The sequence below is a fragment of the Saccopteryx leptura genome, chromosome 2, assembly GCF_036850995.1.
Source record: "Saccopteryx leptura isolate mSacLep1 chromosome 2, mSacLep1_pri_phased_curated, whole genome shotgun sequence".
Classification (NCBI taxonomy): Eukaryota; Metazoa; Chordata; class Mammalia; order Chiroptera; family Emballonuridae; genus Saccopteryx; species Saccopteryx leptura.
The window spans coordinates 128,205,388-128,230,866 of record NC_089504.1 but is presented as its reverse complement, the minus strand read 5'-3'; the positions used below and the strand labels follow the sequence as shown (position 1 = coordinate 128,230,866).

At 44.7% G+C, this 25,479-nt stretch overlaps 1 protein-coding gene across 1 annotated transcript in view; it reads right to left on the bottom strand.

Annotated features, from left to right (window-relative positions):
- CPM (carboxypeptidase M) overlaps positions 1-25,479 on the bottom strand; it is a 90,524-nt gene that overhangs the window by 31,912 nt on the left and 33,133 nt on the right. The window contains exon 3 of the mRNA XM_066368693.1: positions 9,347-9,444. Coding sequence (XP_066224790.1) covers positions 9,347-9,444 — 98 coding nt within the window. The remainder of the gene's footprint in view (positions 1-9,346; positions 9,445-25,479) is intronic.

Genomic DNA, 25,479 nt, shown 5'->3' with positions numbered 1-25,479 from the left:
ACTTTTAAATTAAAGAAAACCTATGTTACTGGAAAAAGAATAAAACCATCATATTGTCAAGAAAAAAATATGTGTAACAAAGATATTTTGTTTGCCTCCATATGCCAAAATAAATCACAAGTTCTGAACTGCAGAGAGTAAATAAAAATCTTGGAAATACAATAAAGAACTAACGAAGAGTCAGGTCATTTAAAAATGCTGAGGTAAACAGATGAAATTTCAGAGAGAGTTAAACAAAGTCCTTTCTTTTTTCTTGGTTGGGCCATATTTTTGCTGCCTCTGTAACAGCAGATTTATGCCAAATAATATTCAAATTAATTCTTCCCAACTTTAATATAAATGTCTCAAACACTCATGTTTTATGTATAAACTTCCCTTCATTCAAAATTAAGTCTTTGAATATGAAACCTTAGAGAGTCCAGATCTGAAGAAAGAATGTGGTCAAAGCAGTCTCTAGTAGCTCCCCAGCCTGTCACTCTGGCGCCCACTTCCTTTCTGTGAGCCTGGAGACTTGATGTGAGAATCCCTAATGAAGGAGCTCAAAGGCTGGGTGAGCGCAGCGCACCAGTTTGGGGAGCCTTCATTCAGAATAAACCCTGTGGGTGAAGTGGCAATAACCTGGAAAACAACTTGCTCCATTCAGGCGAGTTGGGATTTGCTAGATAGGTAAAACTGAGTGTATGAGCTCTTTCCAGAATAGGTATAAGCAGTCCCCACACAGGCGGTGTGTGGTGTGAGAGCGGGTGTGAGAGGCAGCACGCAGCCTTCGGCTCTCCAACGCTGAGCTCTGTCTGGAACGCCGCCCTGCAGCGCAGCTTCTGCGGGAGCAAGATGCCTGGCAGTGCGGAGGCTCCAAAAACGTTACAGATTGATTTCATTTGTCTGGTTGATGAGCTAAATCCTTCCTCTTCAAATAGCTTACACGGTATAGTGTCCAGCACGCGTTCTCCTGGCCTCCCAAAGTCTGGGTTCCATTGCCTGCTGTGTAGTCCCTTATCTCTTCCTGCCTGCCTAACTCCTCACAGCAGCCTGACGACCCTGACTGAGAGCCCCTCCCCCACCCCGCCAGCCCAGCCTGGAGGGCGGCGTCCCAATGGCTTTCTCTGTGGCCCCGGTATCTGTACCTAGCTAGCTCCTGGGATAGCATGTACGTACTCAAAAATCACTGTTGACAAATCCATTACAAGGTCAAGACTATTCTAAGGAGGATCTTTCCTTATGAAGATGTAAGGCCCTCGGTGAGGGGAGGTGGACAAATGCTCAGGTTATTTCATTTGAAGGATTTTCAATATTGAACAAATTTTACAGGGGTGGGGCTAACAGTTCTGCTCATGCTGAGGACTCAGGACTTCTGGTGACCCCAGTCCAGCCTCACCAAAAGGGAGGTTAAAAAAAAAAAAAAAGGATAGTTATATGAGGAATTAAATACATGCCCAAAAGGAATTAGATACTTCATCTGGAGTAAAGATTAGTTCTGTCTAAATCCCCAAAGAATTAATTATCCAAAAACCACTCTACAACACAGAGGACATTTTGCTATCATCTGGGATAGGGGTGGAAATAAAGGACCAGCTTTAATGCTTTAATTTTTTTGTTTTGTTTTTACTAAGTTTGGAACCTCTTCTGTACATTGACTACACATCCCATATTTTCCAGGACAGGCACAGGTTTAGAAATTCTGTCCTATTTTTCACGTAAACATTAAAATACCCTCTAAATACAAATGTTTAGACATGCAAACTACATTTCATAAACTGTCTCCTAGATCCAAAAGTCATGTGAAAATTATTTACCTTTTAAAGTTAAAAAATATGGTCACTATTATCTAGGGAATGTTTTTCCCTTCAACCTATATATCTGGAATACAATTAATTATATAAATTAAGGACACCATAGGTGAAATTCTAAGTGTCACGTGGATATTTCAAAAGTCTATATCCAGGCCCTGGCCGGTTGGCTCAGCAGTAGAGTGTCGGCCTGGCGTGCGGGGGACCTGGGTTTGATTCCCGGCCAGGGCACATAGGAGAAGCGCCCATTTGCTTCTCCACCCCCCCGCTCCTTCCTCTGTCTCTCTCTTCCCCTCCCGCAGCCGAGGCTCCATTGGAGCGAAGATGGCCCGGGCGCTGGAGATGGCTCCTTGGCCTCTGCCCCAGGCGCTAGAGTGGCTCTGGTTGCGGCAGAGCGACCCCCGGAGGGGCAGAGGATCCCGGTCGGGCGCATGCAGGAGTCTGTCTGACTGTCTCTCCCCGTTTCCAGCTTCAGAAAAACAAAAAACAAACAAAAAAAAAGTCTATATCCAAATAAACCATCGTAGTAAAAATAATGCATTGATGTTTAAGAAACAGAAGCTTTAAAAACAAAACAAAACAAAAAAACCCAAAAAAGTCAGAACTGGCAATTCAGTTAAGCTAAACACACAGATTGAATACCTACCCCCACGCCATTTACGACCATGGGCCCTGAGGTCAAGGGAACCTTGCGAACGCAGCCTCTGACCTTTCTTTGCCTGTTACTGGATTTGTTTAAAACTATTGGCACCCAACTTTTTAAGCACATAGTTAGGCCTCACTTTAGTATTTCCATGAGAGAAGAATTAGACATGTCTTAACAATCTAGAAATGATACTCAAGTATAAGATTTTTTATTCTATAAAGTTTTAGAAGTGGGATAGAAGATAGGCACAAACCAAAGAGCAGGGAGAGCTGGAGGACAGAGGAAGCAAGGACTTCCCGCTTCTCTCCTGCACGCACTTGGGCTGAGGTGTTAGCTGTTCCCAGTTTCCGGGCATGGCCCCGGATTTCAGTAAAGCTCTGGTTGTACATATTGGGTTACAGTATACTACAAAGCCAGCCAGGCGCAGAATGAAGGGGAGGGGCAGGGCAAGGAGGCAAAGACCCCACTGCAAACCCTGTGAATGCTGCGGAGCAAGGGAATGGCGAGAGCCCCGCCCGGTGTGTGCTGGCCTCCTCCCTTAAGAACAATCATTATTAGACTCCAGGTGGGCCAGCACTGCCACTTAGGAGCTTGCATAAATTAAACCTAGAATTGAGGCTTCTATGACACAATGCTCCAGCGTTTATGTAAAGAGGAGCTGTACTGTCTGGGGAAACACCTGCTAGTCTAATTAAAGTAAGAAAGGCAGAAACTCAGAAACGTTTCTCCCATGTTCTGAAACAGCAGGAACATCAGGTGACAAAGGATTACCAAGTGTCAGTTAGCTACCCAGAGTGACTCCACAGCAGCCAAGGAGCAGGGAGCAGCGGGGAGGAGAGAAAGGGGTGGAGATCCGTGACTGGGAGATGTTTAGTCCAGAGTTTCCCTGAGCCTCCTACCCTCTTACACGACGAACGAATCCAAATCTTATTGTCAAATGGCAGTGGAACAACGAGGTGTCCATCATTTGATCGCTATGTAAAAATCAATCACAAGTCTCTATGTAAAAATAGAAACAGAACAATCCAAAAGCAGCAGAGAGAGTAGAGAAGGCAGAGCTCAGGGCTCCGGCTCTGGGTTCAGATAGCTTATGACCAAACAAACCCGGACTTCCTTGCAGGTGAATGTACTAACACACACGGCTCCTGCAGAGGTGGCCGAAAGTAGCGATGCCCACAAACAGGGTAGTGTGCTCTGCTCAATACTATTATTATTTTATTATATATATTATTCTTATTAATTATATATTATTATATTTTATTCATAATTTATATTTATAAATTATTTTATTTATAATTTATTTATATTTATAATTATATATTATTATATATTATTATTTTCTTGTAAAGCCTTGTATGGAAGCTAACTGCCAGCTGGCTCAACGTGGCAGAGTGAGCCAGCATCATGGGAATATGTGAGCTAGTGGCAAAGTGACTGAAGACGCCAAGGAAAACATTATACAAAACAAGACTCGATTTACCTTCACTACTTCTATCACAATACTTGCTTGCGCGTGGGCCACTTTAAGTTGATTTTGCTACTCACAGTTTGCTTTGTGCGTTCCTGGGTAGAGCCAGGCTAATGAGCCTGAACCCTTAGCATCAGCCAAATTAACCCATCCTCACAATTCCTGAGATATAAATTAGCCATAAATATTTCACCTAAATCCAACAGACTGTTAGATCTAACTTCTCATTTGAAGAAACCAGAGGAAATAAAAGCACAAGTTCAATAAGGAAAGAAAAGAATATCCAGAACGTGGGACATTCTGCAGGACAGACAGCTAATCAGGTATTTATTAAAGTCCAGTGTCGTGAAAAGACCCTTAACCTGCTAGATTAGAAGAGAGTCAAGGGATAATCAACCAAATGTGATTCATGACTCTAGACTGGATCCTTATATGTGCAACTTAGGGGACATTTTGAGGACAACTGGAGGAACTAGAAAGGGGAGTATAAGGTAAATATAGGATAAAGATTTAATGACATTAGCCTGCCCAGGCAGTGGTGCAGTAGATAAGAGCATCGGACTGGGACACGGAGGACCCAGGTTCGAAACCCTGGGTCGCTGCCTTGAGCACGGGGTCGCCGACTTGAGCGTGGGATCATAGACATGACCCCATGGTCGCTGGCTTGAGCCCAAAGGTTGCTGGCTTGAAGCCCGAGATCGCTGGCTTGAGCCCAAGGTCTCTGGCTTGAGCAAGGGGTCACTGGCTCTGCTGTAGATCTGGGTCAAGGCACCTATGAGAAAGCAATCAATGAACAACTAAAGAACCACAACGAAGAACTGGTGCTTCTCATCTCTCTCCCTTCCTGTCTGTCTGTCCCTATCTGTCCCTGTCTCTGTCACACACACACAAAATTTAATGACATGAAAGGGGAGTTAGTATTAACTTTAAAAATATAAATGAGCAAATCAGCATAGCTCATTTGGTAAAAGTGCAGGCACACACATGCATATGCAAATATCTGGGATGAAAAATAGTAAGGAATTAGTCCTAATTTTTGGAAGGTCAGTATACAACTCTTCCTATTTGTTTGTCTGTACTTCTCCCAAGGTGTACTTATGTTGATTTTGTAATAACAGATTATTTTTAATTTAAAAAAGATCTGATTCTATAACAAGGTATAATGAGGTAAGGTAACAATTCACGGCAGTTCTGACCAACAGAATTATGTTTTCCTGATGTGTAGATGCCACTGTCATCGAGCCATGGTATTAAGTGTGGAAAGCACACAAGACACTGGGGTGTGCCCAGGGAAAAGAGGAGACATTTATAATAGTGTGGTTCATTCTGTCCACCATGTTACTCAGTGTACATGTGCCCCCACAAGAGGTCCACAACAACTCCCAGAAGAGCCATAGATCCTGAGGTCAGCATTTGAAGTTGTACCAGAATAGTAAGGACTTAATCCAAAGGTTAAGAACTGTTGCTCTAAAATGTTACCTTCATTTTCTTTTTTTTTAACAGGGACAGAGAGAGAGTCAGAGAGAGGGATAGATAGGGACAGACAGACAGGAACAGAGAAAGATGAGAAGCATCAATCATCAGTTTTTCGTTGCGACACCTTAGTTGTTCATTGATTGCTTTCTCACATGTGCCTTGACCACGGGCCTTCAGCAGACTGAGTAACCCTTTGCTTAAGCCAGCAACCTTGGGTCCAAGCTGGTGAGCTTTTTGCTCAAGCCAGATGAGCCCGTGCTCAAGCTGGCGACATCGGGGTCTCAAATCTGGGTCCTTCCGCGTCGCGGTCTGCTGCTCTATCCACTGCACCACTGCCTGGTCAGGCATTGCTTTTTTTTTTTTTTAAGTGAAAGGAAGGGAGATAGTGAGACATGTGCCCCAACTGGGATCCTCCCAGCAACCCCCATCTGGGGCCAATGCTTTGCCCATTGGGGCAATGCTCACAACAGAGCTATTTTTAGTGCCTGAGATGGAGGCTCCATGAAACCATCCTCAGCATCAGGGACATCGTGCTCGAATTAATAGAGTCATGGCTACAGGAGAGGAAGAGGGGGCGGGGGGACAAGAGGCAGATGGTCACTTCTTCTGTGTGCCCTGGGCTGAATCAAACCTGGGACTTCTATACATTGGGTCAATGCTCTACCGCTAAGCCAACTGGCTAGGGTCACTGAATTGCTTTTTGTGTTTTATTTTTTTATTTTTTAAATTTTTATTTATTTATTTATTTTTTACAGAGACAGAGAGTGAGTCAGAGAGAGAGATAGACAGGGACAGACAGACAGTAACAGAGAGATGAGAAGCATCAATCATTAGTTTTTCATTGCGCGTTGCAACACCTTAGTTGTTCATTGATTGCTTTCTCATATGTGCCTTGACCACGGGGTTACTCAGCAAGACTGAGTAACCCCTTGCTGGAGCCAGCGACCTTGGGTTCAAGCTAGTGGGCTTTTCCTCAAATCAGATGAGCCTGCACTCAAGCTGGCGACCTCGAGGTCTCGAACCCGGGTCCTCTTCATCCCAGTCTGACGCTCTATCCACTGTGCCACTGCCTGGTCAGGCTGTGTTTGTTTTTATAAATTATTGTGTTTTTAAAAATTTTTAAAGATTTTACTTATTCAAATAAGGCAGGCAGAGAAAGGAAAATATCATATGACCTCACTCATTTGAGGAATCCAATGAACACTGTGAACTGAGGAACGGAAGAGAGACAGAGGCAGGATCAAAGGGACCAGAGGGAAAACAGTCAGAGGGAAAGGGGAGGAGAGGAGGGGATCAGAGAAGAGAAAGAGATTGGTGAAATTATATATATATAACACAGTGTTATAGAGAGCAGAAAAGCAAATCATGGAGGGAAGGGGGGAGGGTGTTGCGGGGAGGAGGGCAAGGGGGATGTTGAGGGGACACGGGGGTGGGGTGGTGTATTTGGTGGGACACTTGAATCTATGTAAACACAATAAATTGAAATTAATAAAAAAACAAATGTAAAAGAAAAGATTTTACTTATTCATTTTAGAGAGGAGGGTGGGAGAGAGGAAGGAAGGGAGAAAGAGAGAAAGAGAGAGAGAGAGAGAGAGAGAGAGAGAGAGAAGGGGATGAAGAGCAGGAAGCATCAACTCCCATATGTGCCTTGACCAGGCAAGCCCAGGGTTTCAAACCAGCAACCTCAGCATTTATCCACTGCACCACCACAGGTCAGGCCACCATTGCTTTTTAATAGTGGGTTTTGAAAATGTTCTTTTGATTCCCAAAGATTTGGGAGAAGAAGATGGATAAGTAAAGTGATGAGGGCTTTACCTCTGCTCAGGCTGAGCCACCACTATCCCCAGCCCCCAGTGGCACCAGGAGGGAAGAATATATCAGATCTCAAACTCACTATAACAAGTTCTCTATGGCCCATGGAGCCCACAAATGCTGCCCCCAGCTGTTTAATGGGACTTCAGGTCTCTGCCCCCAAACACTCGGGAACTCTTCCCTGCCTGATCTCAGCCGCACATCAAAGTGCACCAGAGAGCCCTGACTTGACAGGATACATGAACTACCTGGACAGCAAGACGCCAGGAATCTGGGAAAGTGCATGGAAGGGAAGAGCACATTCAGAGGGGAGGAGAGAGGACTCTTACTCATCTTTGGAAGTTTCAGTTCCAAGGATAAATTTTTGAGCAACAGGCTGCAGCCTCTGAAATGCCAGGAATTTAATAAATATATGACTGAGGTCAGTGAGTGGCATGTGTCTCTTATTAAAAATGGATTCCACAGGACCTTGATCAATAGGCTAGGTAGCAAAAGGGAAAGGAAGTCTGGGCTGCTGCCTGTAATGAATGATTGTTTTATTAAAAACAACTTTGGTCTGACTCCCAGCAACAGTAAGCCTTTGAACGGACAGCCCATTATGTTCAAAAAGTCACAGGGGCATTGATCTTCCACCCACCTACAAATCAGGTTCAAAGATCAGCCCCTTGCCTGACCAGGCAGTGGCGCAGTGGATAGAGTGTGGGACTGGGATGCAGAAGACCCAGGTTCGAGACCCCGAGGTTGCCAGCTTGAGCGCGGACTCATCTGGTTTGAGCAAAAGCTCACCAGCTTGGACACAAGGTCACTGGCTTGAGCAAGGGGTTACTCGGTCTGCTGAAGGCCCGCGGTCAAGGCACATATGAGAGGGCAGTCAATGAACAACTAAGGTGTCGCAACACTCAACGAAGAACTAATTGATGCTTTTCATCTCTCCGTTCCTGTCTGTCTGTCCCTGTCTATCCCTCTCTCTGACTCTCTCTCTCTGTCTCTGAAAACAAAAACAAAAACAAAAAAAAAGATCAGCCCCTTGGTTGGAGGAAAGTGTTTGCATCTCAGCTCCAGATGCAAGAAGCACCCTCTCTGGGTAAGACAGGTTGGGCAGCATGCCTGGCAAGGGCAGTGTGTGTGTGTCATGTGGGGCGGATCCTATTTCTGTAGAGCCCAGGTTTGGGGCGGGTTAAGCCAGGGCAGGAAGCTCAGCCTTCCATTAGAGCATGCCACCCACACTGTTGCAGCCTCAGGAGTGCTTTAACAAGCCAGCCGGTTGTACTTACTGGATATACATTTACTTTGACATTCCTTAAAGTTAGGTGTGTTTTACAGGATGTTACACATTCTTCCTACGTAAACTTTCTTTAATGTGATGACTGGGGACTATCCTTCCCTTCCACTTGATTGCCTGGTTGTATGGAGTGCTGCTGAATAGAAAATCTCCAGTTGTCATATCCTTAAAATGCTCTGAGGAATTAAGGTGAGAAATAGTGGTAAGCATTTTCAAATGCTTACCAGGAATGGCAGGGCAGGTAGGAACAGTGAAAGGGTATTTGGCAAAATATAAATAACAGAAAACAACACAAAATACGAATAGAGTTTATCCCTGCTAAATTGGAAAAGTGGCAAGACATTATGGAATTTAAGAGAGTTTGTAGAATGGTGAGTACGAGAGAACCCTAACTTTGATTGTCTAAACTTGAGCACTGAAAACATTGAGTATGAGATTAAGAGCCAGTGACAAAAGCATTCAGAAAACCAGATATTACAAGCGTGGATAGCTATTTGGGATCTTCCGATTGTTTTGATTCAAATAGACTATAGCTCCTTTGCTGGGTCACCTTGATGCTGAGCAGGAGGCAGGAGAACCCACCCAGGGAGGTAGGTGTTCAGGGACTGCCTGGCAGTCCAGAGTGTGGGCACTGTTGGCCTTCCAGCCCAACACAAAACAAGCTCAGGTTACCCTCACCGGTTGGGTAAACAACCAAATGTCTGTGATGGTTGTTGGGCCTTGGTTCCTTACATTCTCTCAGAAGGTCTAACAGGAAGACCTTTCCAGATGCTCTCCTGTAATTTATGCTGCCCTTCTGGCATGTACCCAGAGCTCAGAAACCCTGAGGGGAAGTTTCCGTGGTGACACTTCAGAAGATCAAGCCCCATACATACCTCATCTCCATGCATATTTGCCACGTATTTGAACTCGGGAATCCCAATTCTGTGTTCCTTTGGTGAGCGTCCCACAACAAGAACCCACAAGTTTCTGCCTTTATAGGGAAGAAAAAGATTGAAAAATAAGTTGTCTTATAAAATGACAAATGAACTCTGGGAGAATGACCAAAGGAAACAAACGATGCCGCTTCTCCCCCCGATTAATGTGTCACGATGACTGAAGTTCATGACTAACACCTCGGTGCTTAAAATGCTCCTCGTTTACTGCCAGCCAAAACTCTCCTCAATTGAGCACAAATATTTAACTTACTATTTTAGAAAGTGACTTTTTTTTTTTTTAAATTGAAGACTTATTAAGCTCCCTAGCTCTTATTTTTCCAAAATGCACATATACTTTGCTCTGAGTTTCTGGTCCTTTATAGAAAGGATCTCGCTAATTCAAACAATTATACAAACTTAGATCGTAGTTGACAGTTGACTGGGAGGGTGCCATCATTCTAAGTGCAAGGAAAGGGGGAAAAAAACAACAAGCCAGCCATGAAACATGGAACCCAGAAGGGAGCTGGTTCTTAAAGTGAGCAATCCTGAGTCTTGTCTTCAAATGCTGACGGGACACAGCTCCTGCGCAGTGAATGTCCTCGATGTGCGGGCATTTTGTAATGCAAACTGGGAGCCACAATGCATCCTCAGGAAATCCCCAGAACACTCCTAAGTTCTACCTCTGTCACACATGCTGTGATTTGGGGGAGAAGGGCAGAGCCGCAGGTCACTGAGGATTTGCTTGCGCAGACACAGTTGGTACCCTGGTTCACATGATTGCAGGTAATCCCTTGTCATAACTCACGGAGATGGATTTTTAGCCAAATTTTACAAATGAGAAAGATGATCTTCACAAAATAGTAAGTAAACTGCTTCTGGTCACACAGCAAGCCATTAAGAGGCTGTGATTTAAGTCCCAGAGCCAAGACCTGAATCCTTCCTATTCGATTTCAGTTCTAGCGCTCCTTCCACTAATGAAAAATGCTCCTATCTCAAGAGGCTTGGTTTTCTAAGCAAATGAAGAGGTCCCTTTCAGTTCTATAATCATCTGGCTCTTTTAATGAAAACATTTTAAAATCAGAGGTTGTGGATTATATGTTTGATATCTATCACATATAAACAACGTTCAAATATCTGTGGTATCTATTGTAATAAGACTTCTGTGGAATTCAAGAGCCCAGGAAAGGAATTTAACAGCACCTAGTGGGCTAGTTAGTGTAGACCAGGTTTCTGCAGAATTTCAGCTCTAGTTCTTACATCAGGGGTCTTGCAGGCTGGGGAAACTGTCGCCATGAGGAATCCAGGGAGAAGTGCACACTGGACTCACCTCTTTCATCATTTAGTCTTATTATAACAATATTTTAGGGAAATCTGTCATGACAAGGTGATGGCCTTAACTTTAGTAACTGCAGAAATTCTCAGAAAATAACCCACAGATGCAGTTCATCTGATTGATGCCACCTGTTCACGGTACAATGCTCATTCTTATAGCCACTTATGTAGTAACTAATTTATCCAGGCACTTACCCAGGTGATTAGACTGTACAGATAAGTAGTTCCCTATGCCCAGGGAATTTCTGATCTAGTGGAGAAGAGCAACATGGAAACATATAACGAGACTAGACTGTGACACATGATCACAGAACTGTGTATAGGTATTATCGTAGATGTTAAATGAAAGACATGGTTAATGTTTTACAAGGACGGGGAGCATGTAAAACTTCACAGGTGTAGGGCATTAGAGCTGATGTCTGAACGGGCTTCTGAAGAATGATTCTGAGTTTGCCATGTGGACAAGTACAATCCACCCGTGATCTCCTGCCAGAACCATTTCACTACCCAGAACCTTCTATTCCCCCAACTCTCAGGTCATCTGGAATTAATTGTGCAAAGTTAACATTTTCATGTGAAGCAAGAAACAGCTTTTTCTGAGGAGTGAGCTATCAAACTTGGCTCTTTAGTTTTCCTTCTGGGGAATTCTTTTAGGTGGCTATTCATGCTTTTAAAGCTAGAATAATCACAAATTTGTACAGACTATGGTCTACCCCTCATGAACAAAGGTACAAAATTCAATATCCTCTCAACATAATATTTAACTATTGTTATATTTATAACCCTACACCTGCAACAGCTGGCCTGTTACATCAAGGAGAGTGTAAGACGACAGGATACGGATAGCCAACATGATTTGGTTTAAAGAAGGAGAGAAACCAAACTGATAAAACCTAAGTAAAGAAGTACTTTGATGGGTAACTCAACTTCAATTTTAGCACAAATGGCCCCTAAGTGAACTGTAGGAGGAGAAACTCACCTTGAATAAACCTCAGTGGCACTAAGCAATAAATCTAGAAGATATTCACCAATGCTTTAGGAATGACAGCCTCTTGAAGGGCTTTAACCAACCTCTCCAATGAACACTGGCTGTCTCTAGCTTAGACCAGAGTAAATATACCAAGGGCAAACTATTTACTTTTTATAGCCCGATTGCCATGCTAAGGGTAATTTAAATAAGATTTTTTTTTTTCTATCAAGGTTGAAAAGGTTACCTTTATTACCCCAAAGTTCTTGCCAATACCAGGTGTGCTTAAGAGTTCTGATACGCTTGGTCTCTTTCTGCTCATTACAAAATAAACAAAACTTGGATTCTCCAAATATTTCAGTATCAGTGTTCAGGAACTCATTTGGTGGTTGACACAAATCCCAGTGCTGGGATAGGGGGCGCCCAGTTGAGCTTGCTGGGAGGACTGGGAAAAGTCTTACAACTCAGAATGCTTTACAAAGATCCACAAGGCAAGAAAGCAGGCAGTCAACGCCAGGAAGTTCTATCGGGGTTCCAAAGAAAGTGGGGGGTGCTCAGGAAGCTAAGAATAGCTTCAACGGGTAGAAATGGGGGGAGGGTTGTTCCTACATCAGAATCATCGGGATCCTTGTAAAAATGCCAACCCCCGAGCCTGGTCTCCTAAATCAAACTCTAGCTGGAAAGCCTGAGGCCTGCATTTATCAGGCGCCCCGGGTGACGCTGAGGCCCATTCAAGTTAGCAAGCTGCTGAGACGGAGGCAGTGAACGTCCAGATAGATTTGGGAGGCAGCTGATCTTCAGGTAAACTGGTCTCATCTTACATACAACCGTGAACATGTCTCTATGTTAACAAATATATTTCTACTGTATCTTTTTAAATGGCTGCTTAATATTTTATACATGAACATTCTACCATTTGCTTAACTTAATGCTCTATTGGTGGGTGTCCAACACTAATTTTATGTAAATTTCAGCATGTCCACTGAAATTATGTACAGAATTTATAACATAAAAACATTTGCCCTGGCCGGTTGGCTCAGCGGTAGAGCGTCGGCCTAGCGTGCGGAGGACCCAGGTTCGATTCCCGGCCAGGGCACACAGGAGAAGCACCCATTTGCTTCTCCACCCCTCCGCCGTGCCTTCCTCTCTGTCTCTCTCTTCCCCTCCCGCAGCCAAGGCTCCATTGGAGCAAAGATGGCCCGGGCGCTGGGGATGGCTCTGTGGCTTCTGCCCCAGGCGCTAGAGTGGCTCTGGTCGCAACATGGCGACGCCCAGGATGGGCAGAGCATCGCCCCCTGGTGGGCAGAGCATCGCCCCCTGGTGGGCGTGCCGGGTGGATCCCGGTCGGGCGCATGCGGGAGTCTGTCTGACTGTCTCTCCCTGTTTCCAGCTTCAGAAAAATGCAAAAAAAAAAAAAAAAACAAACAAAAAAAAAAACAAAACAAAAACATTCTATCATGTGAAAGAAATTGGAATGCCAAATATATAACTACAACCATGTAAAACAGATTGTTCATTGAAAAAGTACCATGGAATTAAATAGCTCCATAGCAGATGAAGCCTTAAATAACATAATGGATGTGTCCCTTACAAGATTTTATTTTAAATGATGTTTTAATAAACCAGATAAATTATGCTCAGAAAAAGAAATGAATTGAAAATGGCACGGTATCATTGATAAGGGGCTCAGTGATAGGGTGATAAAAACCAAGTAAAATTGTTTTCACTTTTCTGTCTTTCCAATTTTTTAAAAATTAAATACCAAATCCTATTATTCATTAACTCCAGGTACTATATGCCAGGCAGAATGCTCAGCACTTGATGTTACTGGATCTTCAAAACACTTCTGTGGGACAGGGGATATCCACAATTTATTGTTGAGGAAACTGATTTAAGCGGCGGAACCAGAGTTCAGCCCCAGGTCTGTCTGATTCCAAAATCTGAGTTTTTCTGGTGACTCCAGTCCGGGCTGCCACAGTTTCCCTGAAAGTACTAGATGGGGCAGAGCCAACCGTGTTCTGGAGGGAATGCTCCCAGGCAGTAGGCTGCTACCTGGCTACAACCGACCGGGCCAGGGCAAGATCGGAATGGAGGGCTACCCACGTACGGTGCCCTACAGGGACATTCTGCTTGGGTGTTGATGTACCGACACTGTCAGACTCTCTCTGACCTGAGTTTCAGTGGGACATGCCCAGAGAGGCGCAGAGACCCTGCCTGGGTGGCCCAGTCACCGAGCAGAGCTGCGGCGATGATGAAGCACACCCCAGGCTTTCATGAGGCTTGCTGTCCGTGCGGTCTGATCCACGAGGCTCTGGTAGCCGGAGTGATGGGTCAGCGCATGGTTTCCCAAATTTGCACATTTCTCTGTGTATCCTCACCATTGCATTCTGACCTAAGTCAAAGCTGGAACGAGCTTGCCCAACACATTCATTTGCAGTGTCCTCCTACATAAGTGTGAATAACAGTCCTGCTAGCACGGCTGGTGTGAGGCTGGTGAGTGCCTTCCAAGAAGGAGCTAAAGATCTGATACAGAACCTCCAATGTCACTTACTCGTGTTCCCATTACCACACGCAGAGAGCTGATCACACAGCATACAAAATCCTACGTTAGCCTGACCAGGTGGTGGCGCAGTGGATAGAGCGTCGGACTGGGATGCAGAAGGACCCAGGTTCGAGACCCCGAGGTCACCAGCTTGAGCGCGGGCTCATCTGGCTTGAGCAAACAGCTCACCAGCTTGGACCCAAGGTCGCTGGCTCCAGCAGGGGGTTACTCGGTCTGCTGAAGGCCCACGGTCAAGGCACATGTGAGAAAGCAATCAATGAACAACTAAGAAGTCGCAACGCGCAATGAGAAACTGATGATTGATGCTTCTCATCTCTCTCCGTTCCTGTCTGTCTGTCCCTGTCTATCTCTGCCTCTGTAAAAAAAAAAAAAAAATCCTACGTTAAATAACAATGAGTTCCTAGGAGAGTTGAGAAATAGCACATTTACTTAATTAAGTCAGACTCAGCCTCCAAATTTCACACCCGCTAAGTGGCCCAGTGGCCCATGACAAAAAAGCAGCAATCACTGGCACACAAAACAAGACAAAAAGCAACAAAAGTTTCCAGGTCAGTTGTGCTTGCGTAGTAGAACTCACAGCTCAAAGCATTTGACAGGCATTCACGTAACAATGACAATCACAAGCAGCAGGTACTAGTATTATCCCTTCATATAGGTGGACACAATCTTAACCTCATAGGCCAGTGGTTCTCAAAGCATGGTCCATCAGCACCACTTGGCAACTTGTTAGAAATGTACATTTTTAAAAAACTTATTATCTTTGAGAGAGCAAAAGGAACATTAATTTGTCCTTCCACTTATTTATGTATTCAATGGTTGAGTCTTGTATGTGCCCTGACCGGGATTCAAATCAAATCTATAACCTTGAAGTATCGGGACAATGCTCTGACCAATTGAGCTCTTGAGCTCCAACCCTATATACTGAATCGGAAACTGGCATTCAGGACCAGCAGTCTGTGTTTTAGTAAGAATCCAGGGGATTCTCCTTCACAGTAGTTTAAGAACCACTGTGACCAGGGATGAAGCTGGGGTGTCTACCCACAGAACTTGCTCTGTTCTTAAGCACGCCGCTGCACTGCTCTAGTCACTTAAGGGATGGAAAATATCAAAGACAAAATAGAAGAAATGTGACCCATGCTTGCTTTCTTTTCTTTTCTTTTTTTAGTGTGTGAGAGAGAGAGTGAAGGGAGAGAGATGGGAAACATCAGCTTGTAGTTGCAGCACCTTAGTTGTTCACTGATTGCTTTCTCATATGTGCCTTGACGGGGGTGGAGATTGGGGGGTGGGGGTGGAGCTCCAGCTGAGCCAGTGACCCTTTGCTCAAGTCAGATGAGCCCATGCTCAAGCCAACAACTTTGGGGTTTCAAAGCTGGGTCCTCAGTGTCCCAGGTTGACGCTCTATCCACAGCGCCATCACCTGGACAGGCTGCTATGTACCATTTCTGGAGCTGAGATCATTTTCTTTCTTCCCACTGAAGAACTGGAAGAGGTTGAGAAGACACTGTGAGGGGCCTTTGAGAAGTTAAAGCTATTGTTTGCTCCCTTTTTTTGTGCAAATCCAAAACTGGTTCACAAACTGGTATACATGTTTGTCCCCAAATTGCTCTCTGTTTAAGGACACAAAATTGTGAGTCTGGAGTGGCTTCCTCAGGCAATACATTTGGCTACTAGTCAACAAAGGGGCTAAAAAATAGGGTGAGTGAAGTAGCAACGAAAGGACATAGACAAAACCCATTGCTGCCTACATATCCTGCTTCTGTGATACAAAATTCACACAAATGTCTTCCCTCGTTGCAAACGGCCCAGGGTTCACTGTGGCTTCTGTCCTGAACTGAGGGGTGCTGGCAGACTGATGTGAACTCCCGGCCTGTTTCTGCTCTTGCAAAGCTGAGAACCCACACTTGGACAAAGGCAACGACCCCTTCCCACACCACCCCTGCCCGTGTCAGCCATGTAATCCCCATGAAGTTTAACTGCCATTTCCTGTGCAGGGGCCGGGAATTCCTGACCTTGATCATGAACACAGGAACTTGTCAAGAAGGGGTTTGGAAAGGAACCGGGAGCCCCAGGAGTCCTGCTGCTACTGTTCTCAGAGCAAGTGCTCTGCCTGGATGCAACACGGGCTGGGCAATGCTAAAGCCCAAAGTATCGACTGCTAAGTGTGCTGTACGGTTTTCTGTTAACGGTATGTAAAGCACTATGCACATTTACCGTACCTGATTGTGGACAGCCAATAAATTACGGTACTATTAAAATGCACTGAAAACACTACTTTAAGAAGGAATACCATAGTTAGACATCACTGGCAAAGCCTATTCCTTGAAACTTTTCCCTGGGTAATTTCATTATATCTGCATGCACCATCAAATAGTATTTGTATGTGGACAGATGTGATTCCAGAGCTGAAGTAATGCTTTGAATTTTAGGAGTGCAAAGTTGTGCATGGATAAACCAAAAAAAAAAAAAGAGGGGGGAGGAGAAGAACACCTAAATACTTGCCACGTGGTAAGTGAAGTGGGGCACACTCTAGCGAGGTGAGCAAGGAGGCCCTCTGAGCGTGCCTGATACGCGGTGGGAGCCGAGCAGAGAGTCCGGCAGCGTGGGGACACAGGCCTGACACCGGGAGTCAGGAAGTGAACAGCAAAGCCCGGCTAAACCACAGGTATGAGGCCAAGCTGACGGCAGCAGCCAGCACTGTCACCTGCTGAAAACCTGACAGATTGAATTCAGCTTCCCAAGGTGACCAGACTCATCTGTAAATCTGGATATGAAACTTTTTTTAAAAAATCAGGTACATCTTCATTGCGTAAATGACCATCCTACACAAAGGCTTAACTCTTCTTCATTTTCTCACTCATTCAATAAATTGGTATTTACTGAGCCAGGCATAGTTAGCTGAAAAAAATGTAAATCCCTCTCTCATTATATTGCCAAGAAAAACACTAATTTTGTTTTTCTGACATCACTTTCATCATTTGTATAAAAAATGAAGTTCAAGGTCCTGGCTGGTTGGCTCAGCGTTAGAGCGTCGGCCTGGCGTGTGGGGGACCCGGGTTCGATTCCCAGCCAGGGCACATAGGAGAAGCGCCCATTTGCTTCTCCACCTCCCTCCTTCCTCTCTGTCTCTCTCTTCCCCTCCCGCAGCCAAGGCTCCATTGGAGCAAAGATGGCCCGGGCGCTGGGGATGGCTCCTTGGCCTCTGCCCCAGGCGCTAGAGTGGCTCTGGTCGCGACAGAGCGACTCCCCGGAGGGGCAGAGCATCGCCCCCTGGTGGGCAGAGCGTTGCCCCCTGGTGGGCGTGCCGGGTGGATCCCGGTCGGGCGCATGCGGGAGTCTGTCTGACTGTCTCTCCCCGTTTCCAGCTTCAGAAAAATACAAAAAAAAAAAAAATGAAGTTCAAACGAAGCACAATGTTCGGTAAACCCCGTTATTTGGGGGTTAATCAAATATGTATCGGATCCCATGGCTTTGCTGCTTACCCTGCAATGGCTCTCCAGGGCATCAAGATAGAACCCAAGCCCTTCAGCACGGCACACCAGACTTCTCGTGGGCTGTCCCCTTCCTGCCTTCAGCCTCCCACAACCCCACAGGCCAGACTCTGGTCATTCTTCATTATATGTGTTTCTAGAAGGAGCAACCCTCTGCCTTATCTTTAATGCATGCTCTTTCTTCTGCATGGACAGTCCCTAGTCCACCTGATCAAAGGAGTTCCACTTGCATTTTCAAGGCTCAACCAAAAGCCCCCTCTGTCCAGTACCTTTCTTACCCTTCTCCTCCCTCGGTCCCGATCCTTACCAGCCTAGCTTCTCTCCCTTATGAACTCCGATAGTACTTCTGCAACCCCTCTCCTAACACTTCCTGAAACCAGGGGCTCTCCTGCTGGCCAAGGATTGAGTATGTCTGTGCCTGCGACACATATTCCGACACATACATGGTAGGTGATCGATAAATATTGCTAAATGAATGAATGACTGGATAAATGAACAAACAACTGAGGAAGTCCAGTTGGATCTGGAGTTACCTCTGATCACCTCTGATTAGGTTGTTTTCTGGTACTGATGAAAAATTCTGCAGCTACACTTCAAAGTGCCATTTGCAATGGGCTCTGAAAAGGACCCAGTTGTCTAGATCATTTCCAGAGTAGGTGCACCTTCTTGGAGTACTTCTGTGTGAGTGTGCTGAGATCTAAACCAACAACATGGCTTCAGGTTAGACTCTTGACATCATGGAGCAATGAGGTTTCATTTGCTTGCATATTTGACACATGACACTAACACTTTATTTATTTATTTATTTACTTATTTATTTAATTATTTTCCCCAAAGTTAGAACTGGGGAGGCAGTCAGACAGACTCCCTCATGCACCTGACCGGGATCCACCTGGCATGCACACCAGGGGCGATGCTTGGCCCCTGTGGGGCATTGCTCCACTGTGGCCGGAGCCATTCTAGCGCCTGAGGTAGAGGCCATGGAGCCATCCTCAGCGCCTGGGCCAACTTTGCTCCAATGGAGCCTTGGCTGCAGGAGGGGAAGAGAGAGACAGAGAGGAAGGAGAGGGGGAGGGGTGGAGAAGCAGATGGGCGCTTCTCCTGTGTGCCCTGGTTAGGAATTGAACCCGGGACTTCCACATGCTGGGCCGACAATCTACTGCCGAGCCAACCAGCCAGGGCCGGTACTAATACCTTTAAATACCTGAGAGATGTAGATGTTAGGTTCTGTTGTATTTCTTCCTGAACAAGTGGAGAACTTTGGGGACTGGGAATTCTTCTGATTACTCAAGGACATTGCCTTTTTTAATTGAGAAAACAGAAAGAAGAAATCTGAAGATACATTGAGTTGGAATACATTCTTTTTCTTTCTGTTTTGATTCCAAGACAATCAAGACTCCCAGAGAAGCTGGGAGATTCGTCTCATTAGACAGCAGCCATCAACCAGAACAGATTCCAGGCGAGGCCTCTGCTTCCCTCCTCTGCCAGCGCTACCCCCGCCTCTCCTCCCCCTCTGTTTCCAGGTCAGAGGCTGACGAGTCTGTTCCCCTTCCTCTGAAATTTTTAATTTTTAAGCTATAAATTATAAAATCATAAGATGTTTTTAGAAATGAAGTTCTAAAGACCAGCCATAATTCTCCTGCCCCAAGCATCATACTTTCCCTATGTTCCCTTCTAGTCTTTTCTTCATAGAGAGGCAGGAAACTTGTTTTCAGTCCCCCAAGTGGAAACCTCTAGAGGCCTCATACTATAAAAAGCTGAGAATGTCTCCTTTTGGTCCCTCGGGAGAGAAGTCAAACATAATCAGATCATCTCATCTAAAAGTACAAAAAGTACTTAACAGAGATTTTTAAAATGTTATTTTAAAAGATATGATAATTACAGCTAACACTATACATGTATCGCCCATCCTAGGGTTCTCTTTTATGGTCGGTCGGGGGCATTCTGGTTCAGTGTTGAGGTTTTGCTTCCTTCTTCCCAGTTGGTGTTGTTATTTCTGGTGGGTTCTTGCAGGTGTCACATGGCTATAAATAATTTCTGACGAGGCCAATTCAGATCCACTTGACCCAAAGAAAAGACAATTTGTTGGAGGCATGCTTATTCTTATGGCCTATTTATGCTACCATAAGGACTCACCTTTTAGGGGCAAGAAATAATGGTGATTAGTTTTCCAGTGTTCTCATAGGATGCTTTTGAAAATAAAACTTTTTCTTTCTATCATCCTAAGATGATATCTCTGAGTTTGTGCCCTAAAAAGCTTTCATTTGAAAGTAAAGCAAGCCAGAGCCCAGACAGAAGGATGCTTATTAGTTCCTGATAACAGGAGAAGCCTGACATTGTCAAAATGAAGTTCCTTCAAGAACTAAACTCAAAGGTAGACTTCTCACTGATATCACTGTTCTGAGATTTATTTTTCTGAAGCTGGAAACGGGGAGAGACAGTCAGACAGACTCCCGCATGCGCCCCACCGGGATCCACCCGGCATGCCCACCAGGGGCGATGCTCTGCCCACCAGGGGGCGATGCTCTGCCCCTCCGGGGCGTCGCTCTGCCGCAACCAGAGCCACTCTAGCGCCTGGGGCAGAGGCCAAGGAGCCATCCCCAGCGCCCGGGCCATCTTTGCTCCAATGGAGCCTTGGCTGCGGGAGGGGAAGAGAGAGACAGAGAGGAAGGAGGGGGTGGGGGTGGAGAAGCAAATGGGCGCTTCTCTTGTGTGCCCTGGCCGGGAATCAAACCTGGGTCCCCCGCACGCCAGGCCAACGCTCTACCGCTGAGCCAACTGGCCAGGGCTGTTCTGAGATTTAAATGGCTCAGTAGTTTAGTAAGGACATCAAAACCAGTATTTCAGCAGCACATCATCTGCCTCAAAACAGCATCTAAGATTTCTTAAAAGATACGCGGAATTCTTTAGCGGCACCTCGTGCAGGTCCCAGAATCAAGCTGCCCGGTTTAAACCCCTAGCCATGTGGTGTTGGGCAGGTTGCGTGACCTCTCTGAGTGAACTGGTTTCCTCATCTGTGTTATATAATTCATTTTACCTGTACATTATCGGGTCGCTATCTGGTTTAATCCTCATAGTTCTTACAAACAGTGTTTGTTTGAAGGCTTCAGTGCACACAATTGGCTGATGACAAACTACAGGTTCTAGCAGATGACATGGTATTAGAGCAGTTAAAGAAAAAATTCAAATATAAACAGTTTCCATTAACTATGGACAGAGGCCTGATGCCAGCAGCCCGCAGAAATGTGTATTCCAGAGCGTCTGCAGACCCGTTCCCACAGACCAGACACACGGGAGGTTTTTTTAAAAACTGAAGTGTGGATTCAGGAAGCGGAAGGGGCTACCTTGAGAGAACACGTCCTTTAAAATCTACTAGCACAAAAACTGTCACCAACATTCATACCACCAGACATCAGGTGCATTTACTTTTTAAAAAATTTTATTTACTTTTTAAGACTTTATTTATTCCATTTTTAGAGAGGAAAGAGAGAGAGGAAAGAGAGAGAGAGAGAGAGAGAGAGAGGAGGAGCAGGAAGCATCAACTCCTATATGTGCCTTGACCAGGCAAGCCCAGGGTTTCAAACCGGCAACCTCAGGGTTCCAGGTTGACGCTTTATCCCATTGCACCACCACAGGTCAGGCTGCATTTACTTTTTTAAGTCCAAGGACTAAATCTCATTCAGAATTCCCAGGACAAAATGCCCGAGGATTGTGCTGGGCCTGGAAGCAGATCTACCCGGGCGAATTGTGCTGAAAGAGGAACCATAAACATGTCTTTCGCAACGTCCTCCTACACGGTCTGTTGGCCAAAGTGGTTGACGCCGTCACATAGTTTAACTACATCTCCAGGCTTACCCATGTTAAGATTTCCAGTCCGGCCCTGCCGTGGAGAGATTTCAACTCATTACTGTAAGAGGGCAACCTGGGAACTTGTCGATGAGGAATTCATTCATTAGGAACCAGTCAATGACACAAAACTGGTGCAACATGAGTCGGCCAATGAAAACAAAAGGCAGGGGGACTGTCCCACATTATGAGACTAAAGCGACATAACACTATATGCAATGTGTTCCCAATCCCTGATTGGTTTCTAAGAGGAAAAATGTTATGAAAGGCATTTTTGGAACCACTGGAGGACTTTAAAAATGGAGTATACTGTTTATTGAATGATCATTATTTTTCTTAGTTTAATATTGGTGGGTTGTGGTGAGGTAGGAAGAAGTCATTTTTAGGTGGTTCACACTGAAGTATTTAGTAAATAAATCATGCTATTTAGCATTTCTTATAGTTCAGCAAAATCTTCTTGAGCGAGAAAGCAAGTATGGCAAAATATCAAGAACATGGATCTACATTGAGGAGCCACTGAGCCATTTCAACCGCAGGTGTTGTAAAGTACTAAAGGCTACAGAATTAATATTAATATTTTAGGAGGCTTGGAGAACATTTTATTAATTTGGGTTAAGGTGTGCAGAGAAATTGTGAGAATAGTCTCTGTACTGTATGATTGGCATAACCAGGATGGCCCTTGGCATTGTATTGTAAATGCAAAGGGAAGGAAAACATGGATTCCCTGACATTCCACCACACCTGTGGGGAAAGGGGTGAATGGCTAGCCAGGTGCAGGAAGAAAAAAGCCAAAATAAACCTTTTCTTATAGCAATGAGCCATTTGCGGGCATTTGTCCCCACCGAAACTACCTCTCCTATGTAAATGCATGTGTGACTCTGGACAGAGAGATAGCAGATAAACACTAGATAATATAGGAAAGCCTTTAATATGTAAAGAGACATCTTTCTACCATTGTGTTGACTTGTAAATTTTGTTTTCTCCAAAATGATGTATGGTTTGCAAATTGAACGTGGTCCTATCATGTTAAAGGACATATGACTATAACCAATAGCGGTAAGGGGCTCCTAACTGCAATTTTTGCTTCTGTACTTCCCACTTACAAAACTATAAAAACCAAGTAGAACAAAGGGCCGGCGCTCTCCGTCAGATTTCTGTCGGAGTTCCCGCTGCTTGGCCAAGCTAGACAATAAAGCTTTGTTTGATGTGTAAACGATGGACCTTGTTCCTGTCTTCCATATTTCGGGTCCCTCCGAATTTGGATTAACATACATGAAGACTGTGTATTTATTCTACTAATTTTTACAACTTTTCTATAGGTTTGAATTTTTTTTGAATAAAAAGCTGGGGGTAGAGAGGTTTAAAGAAGGGCAAGGTAAAAAATCACAGCCTAATCCACTGGCTTCTGGCTTTGCAGCTTGTAAAGGTTAGATGCAGGATCAAGAGAGATCAGAGTTGATCTGGAATGAAAGGTGAAGCCAAGAGGAGGGAATGGAGTCCCCACAGTGAGAAAGAAATTCACAGGCTGCTTCTTCTCTTTGAAAACACGGAATTATACTAGGAAAGGGGTTAAGAAATTACTAGGCAAAGTGTCCAAAACAAAGGCACCTTAGCTGATTAAATCTTCATATGTGTGTGTTAAGTGAGAAGAGGGGAGACAGAGAGACAGACTCCCTATTGTGTGTCCCAATCGGGATCTACCTGGTTGGCAACCCCTGTCTAGGGCTGCCGTTTGAACCAACTGATCTATCCTCAGTGCCCGGGGCCAATGCTCCAACCAATTGAGCCACTGGCTGTGAAACAAGAAGAGAGAGAGAAGGAGGAGAGGAACAGGAAGAGGAGCAGATGGTCACTTCTCTTGTGTGCCCTGACTGGGGATCGAACCTGGGACGCCCTCACACTGGGTGAATGTTCTATCCCCTGCACCAAGCGGCCAGGGCAATCTTCTTATACATCGAGAGAAAAATCACCTTGATGCAAATGTGAATTTTGACTAAAGGATAGACACTTTTTATTTTTCTACCACGAGAAAAATACTTCAAAAGTATTTTGAGCCTGACTGGGTGGTGGCGCAGTGGATAGAGCGTCGGACTGGGATGTGGAGGACCTAGGTTGGAGACCCCAAGGTCACCAGCTTGAGTGAGGGCTCATTTGGTTTGAGCAAAAGCTTACCAGCTTGAACCCAAGGTCGCTGGCTCGAGCAAGGGGTTACTCATTCTGCTGAAGGCCCACAGTCGAGGCACATATGAGAAAGCAATCAATGAACAACTAAGGTGTTGCAACGCGCAACAAAAAACTAATGATTGATGCTTCTCATCTCTCTGTTCCTGTCTGTCTGTCCCTGTCTATCCCTCTCTCTGACTTTCTGTCTCTGTAAAAAAAAAAAAAAAGTATTTTGAAATTATATAATTGATGTGATCACTGAGCATTCTAGTTGCTAAATCATTAATCTAGCAAAGTCCAAGCCATTAATATAGGACAAAACTAAGGAATCAGTAAAGCTTGAGTGCCAGGCAATTTAATCATGACTTCCATCTCAAGATTGGACTTTGGGTCCGAGAAAGAGGAGTGTAAATGGTTGAAATGGTTCTCTCTCCCTCAATTAGATAACCACTCCCCTTTGGACTTCGGTTGGAACAGATCAGTTAAGACCATTACAGGAGCTGGGGGTCAGGGGAGGTGAGGCAGGATCAGTGGCTACTGAGAAGGAGAGTATGAGAAAGAAGGACCTGAACATCACCCAACCTGCGAACAAGAACTCAGGAGAAGCCTTGCTTCAGCCAGTGGACATCAATGAAGGACCATATGTCTGTGGCATTCAAGGATTCTTTCAATTTATCCCTCAACAATGTCATGGCCTGTATTTGTTGTCAACAAACTTAAGAAGCTATCTGATAATTAATCAGCCTCGTGCAAGGGAGTGAGTGGTAAACATGAGATTTACTTCATTTCTTTTTATGTTCATTTTTAATATAGCGAAGAATATAAGCATACTTTGATGCTATAACCCTAGATCATTTAAACCATGAACTGGTGCTAATAAATTCTGTAACAACGTAGCATGTTAAATTTGCTACATCTATTGTTGCCAAGTCAATACAAATATATTTACTGAAAAAAAACAAAACAGAAGAACCATTGCCTATACATTCATACCATTGCAACACCATACTTTCAGAAATACCAACAGATTTCTCAAGCTTACAAAGCAATCAGCAATGAGGCTTTCAGCAGATGCATTAGAAGTGATCACTCATTGAGGAGCATTACAGGGTGAGCTGCTTAAGTAGCAATTTCTATTGATTTTGGACTTTTCCAGCATTTCACTGAGAATATGATTATTAGCATTATGAAGGGGGTAGCATATTTAAATGATGTCATAATCATTTAAATGATGAAGACTAAAAAAAAAAAAAGAGATTTCAGGAAATCATATCTGCTTAAAATGCTGATATTTTACATAATTTCCAAAGTATTTTCATATACTTCTAGTTATTTAAACTTTTTTTTTTTTTGGTGAAAGAGACAGACAGAGAGAGGGACAGCTAGAAACAGACAAACAGGAAGGGAGAGAGATGAGAAGCATCAATTCTTTGTTGTGGCACCTTAGTTATTAGTTGATTGCTTTCTCATATGTGCGTTGACCAGGGGGCTACAGCAGAGTGAGTGACCCCTTGCTCAAGTAAGCTACGTTGGACTCAAGCCAGCAACCTTGGGCTTCAAGCCAGCGACCCTGTGCTCAAGCTGGTGAGCCTGCACTTAAGTCAAATGAGCCCACACTCAAGCTGGTGACCTTGGGGTTTCGAACCTGAGTCCCAGTCCGATGCTCTATCCACTGCGCCACTGCCTGGTCAGGCCATGTTATTTAATCTTTAAGAGAAACCCTTTGAACCTG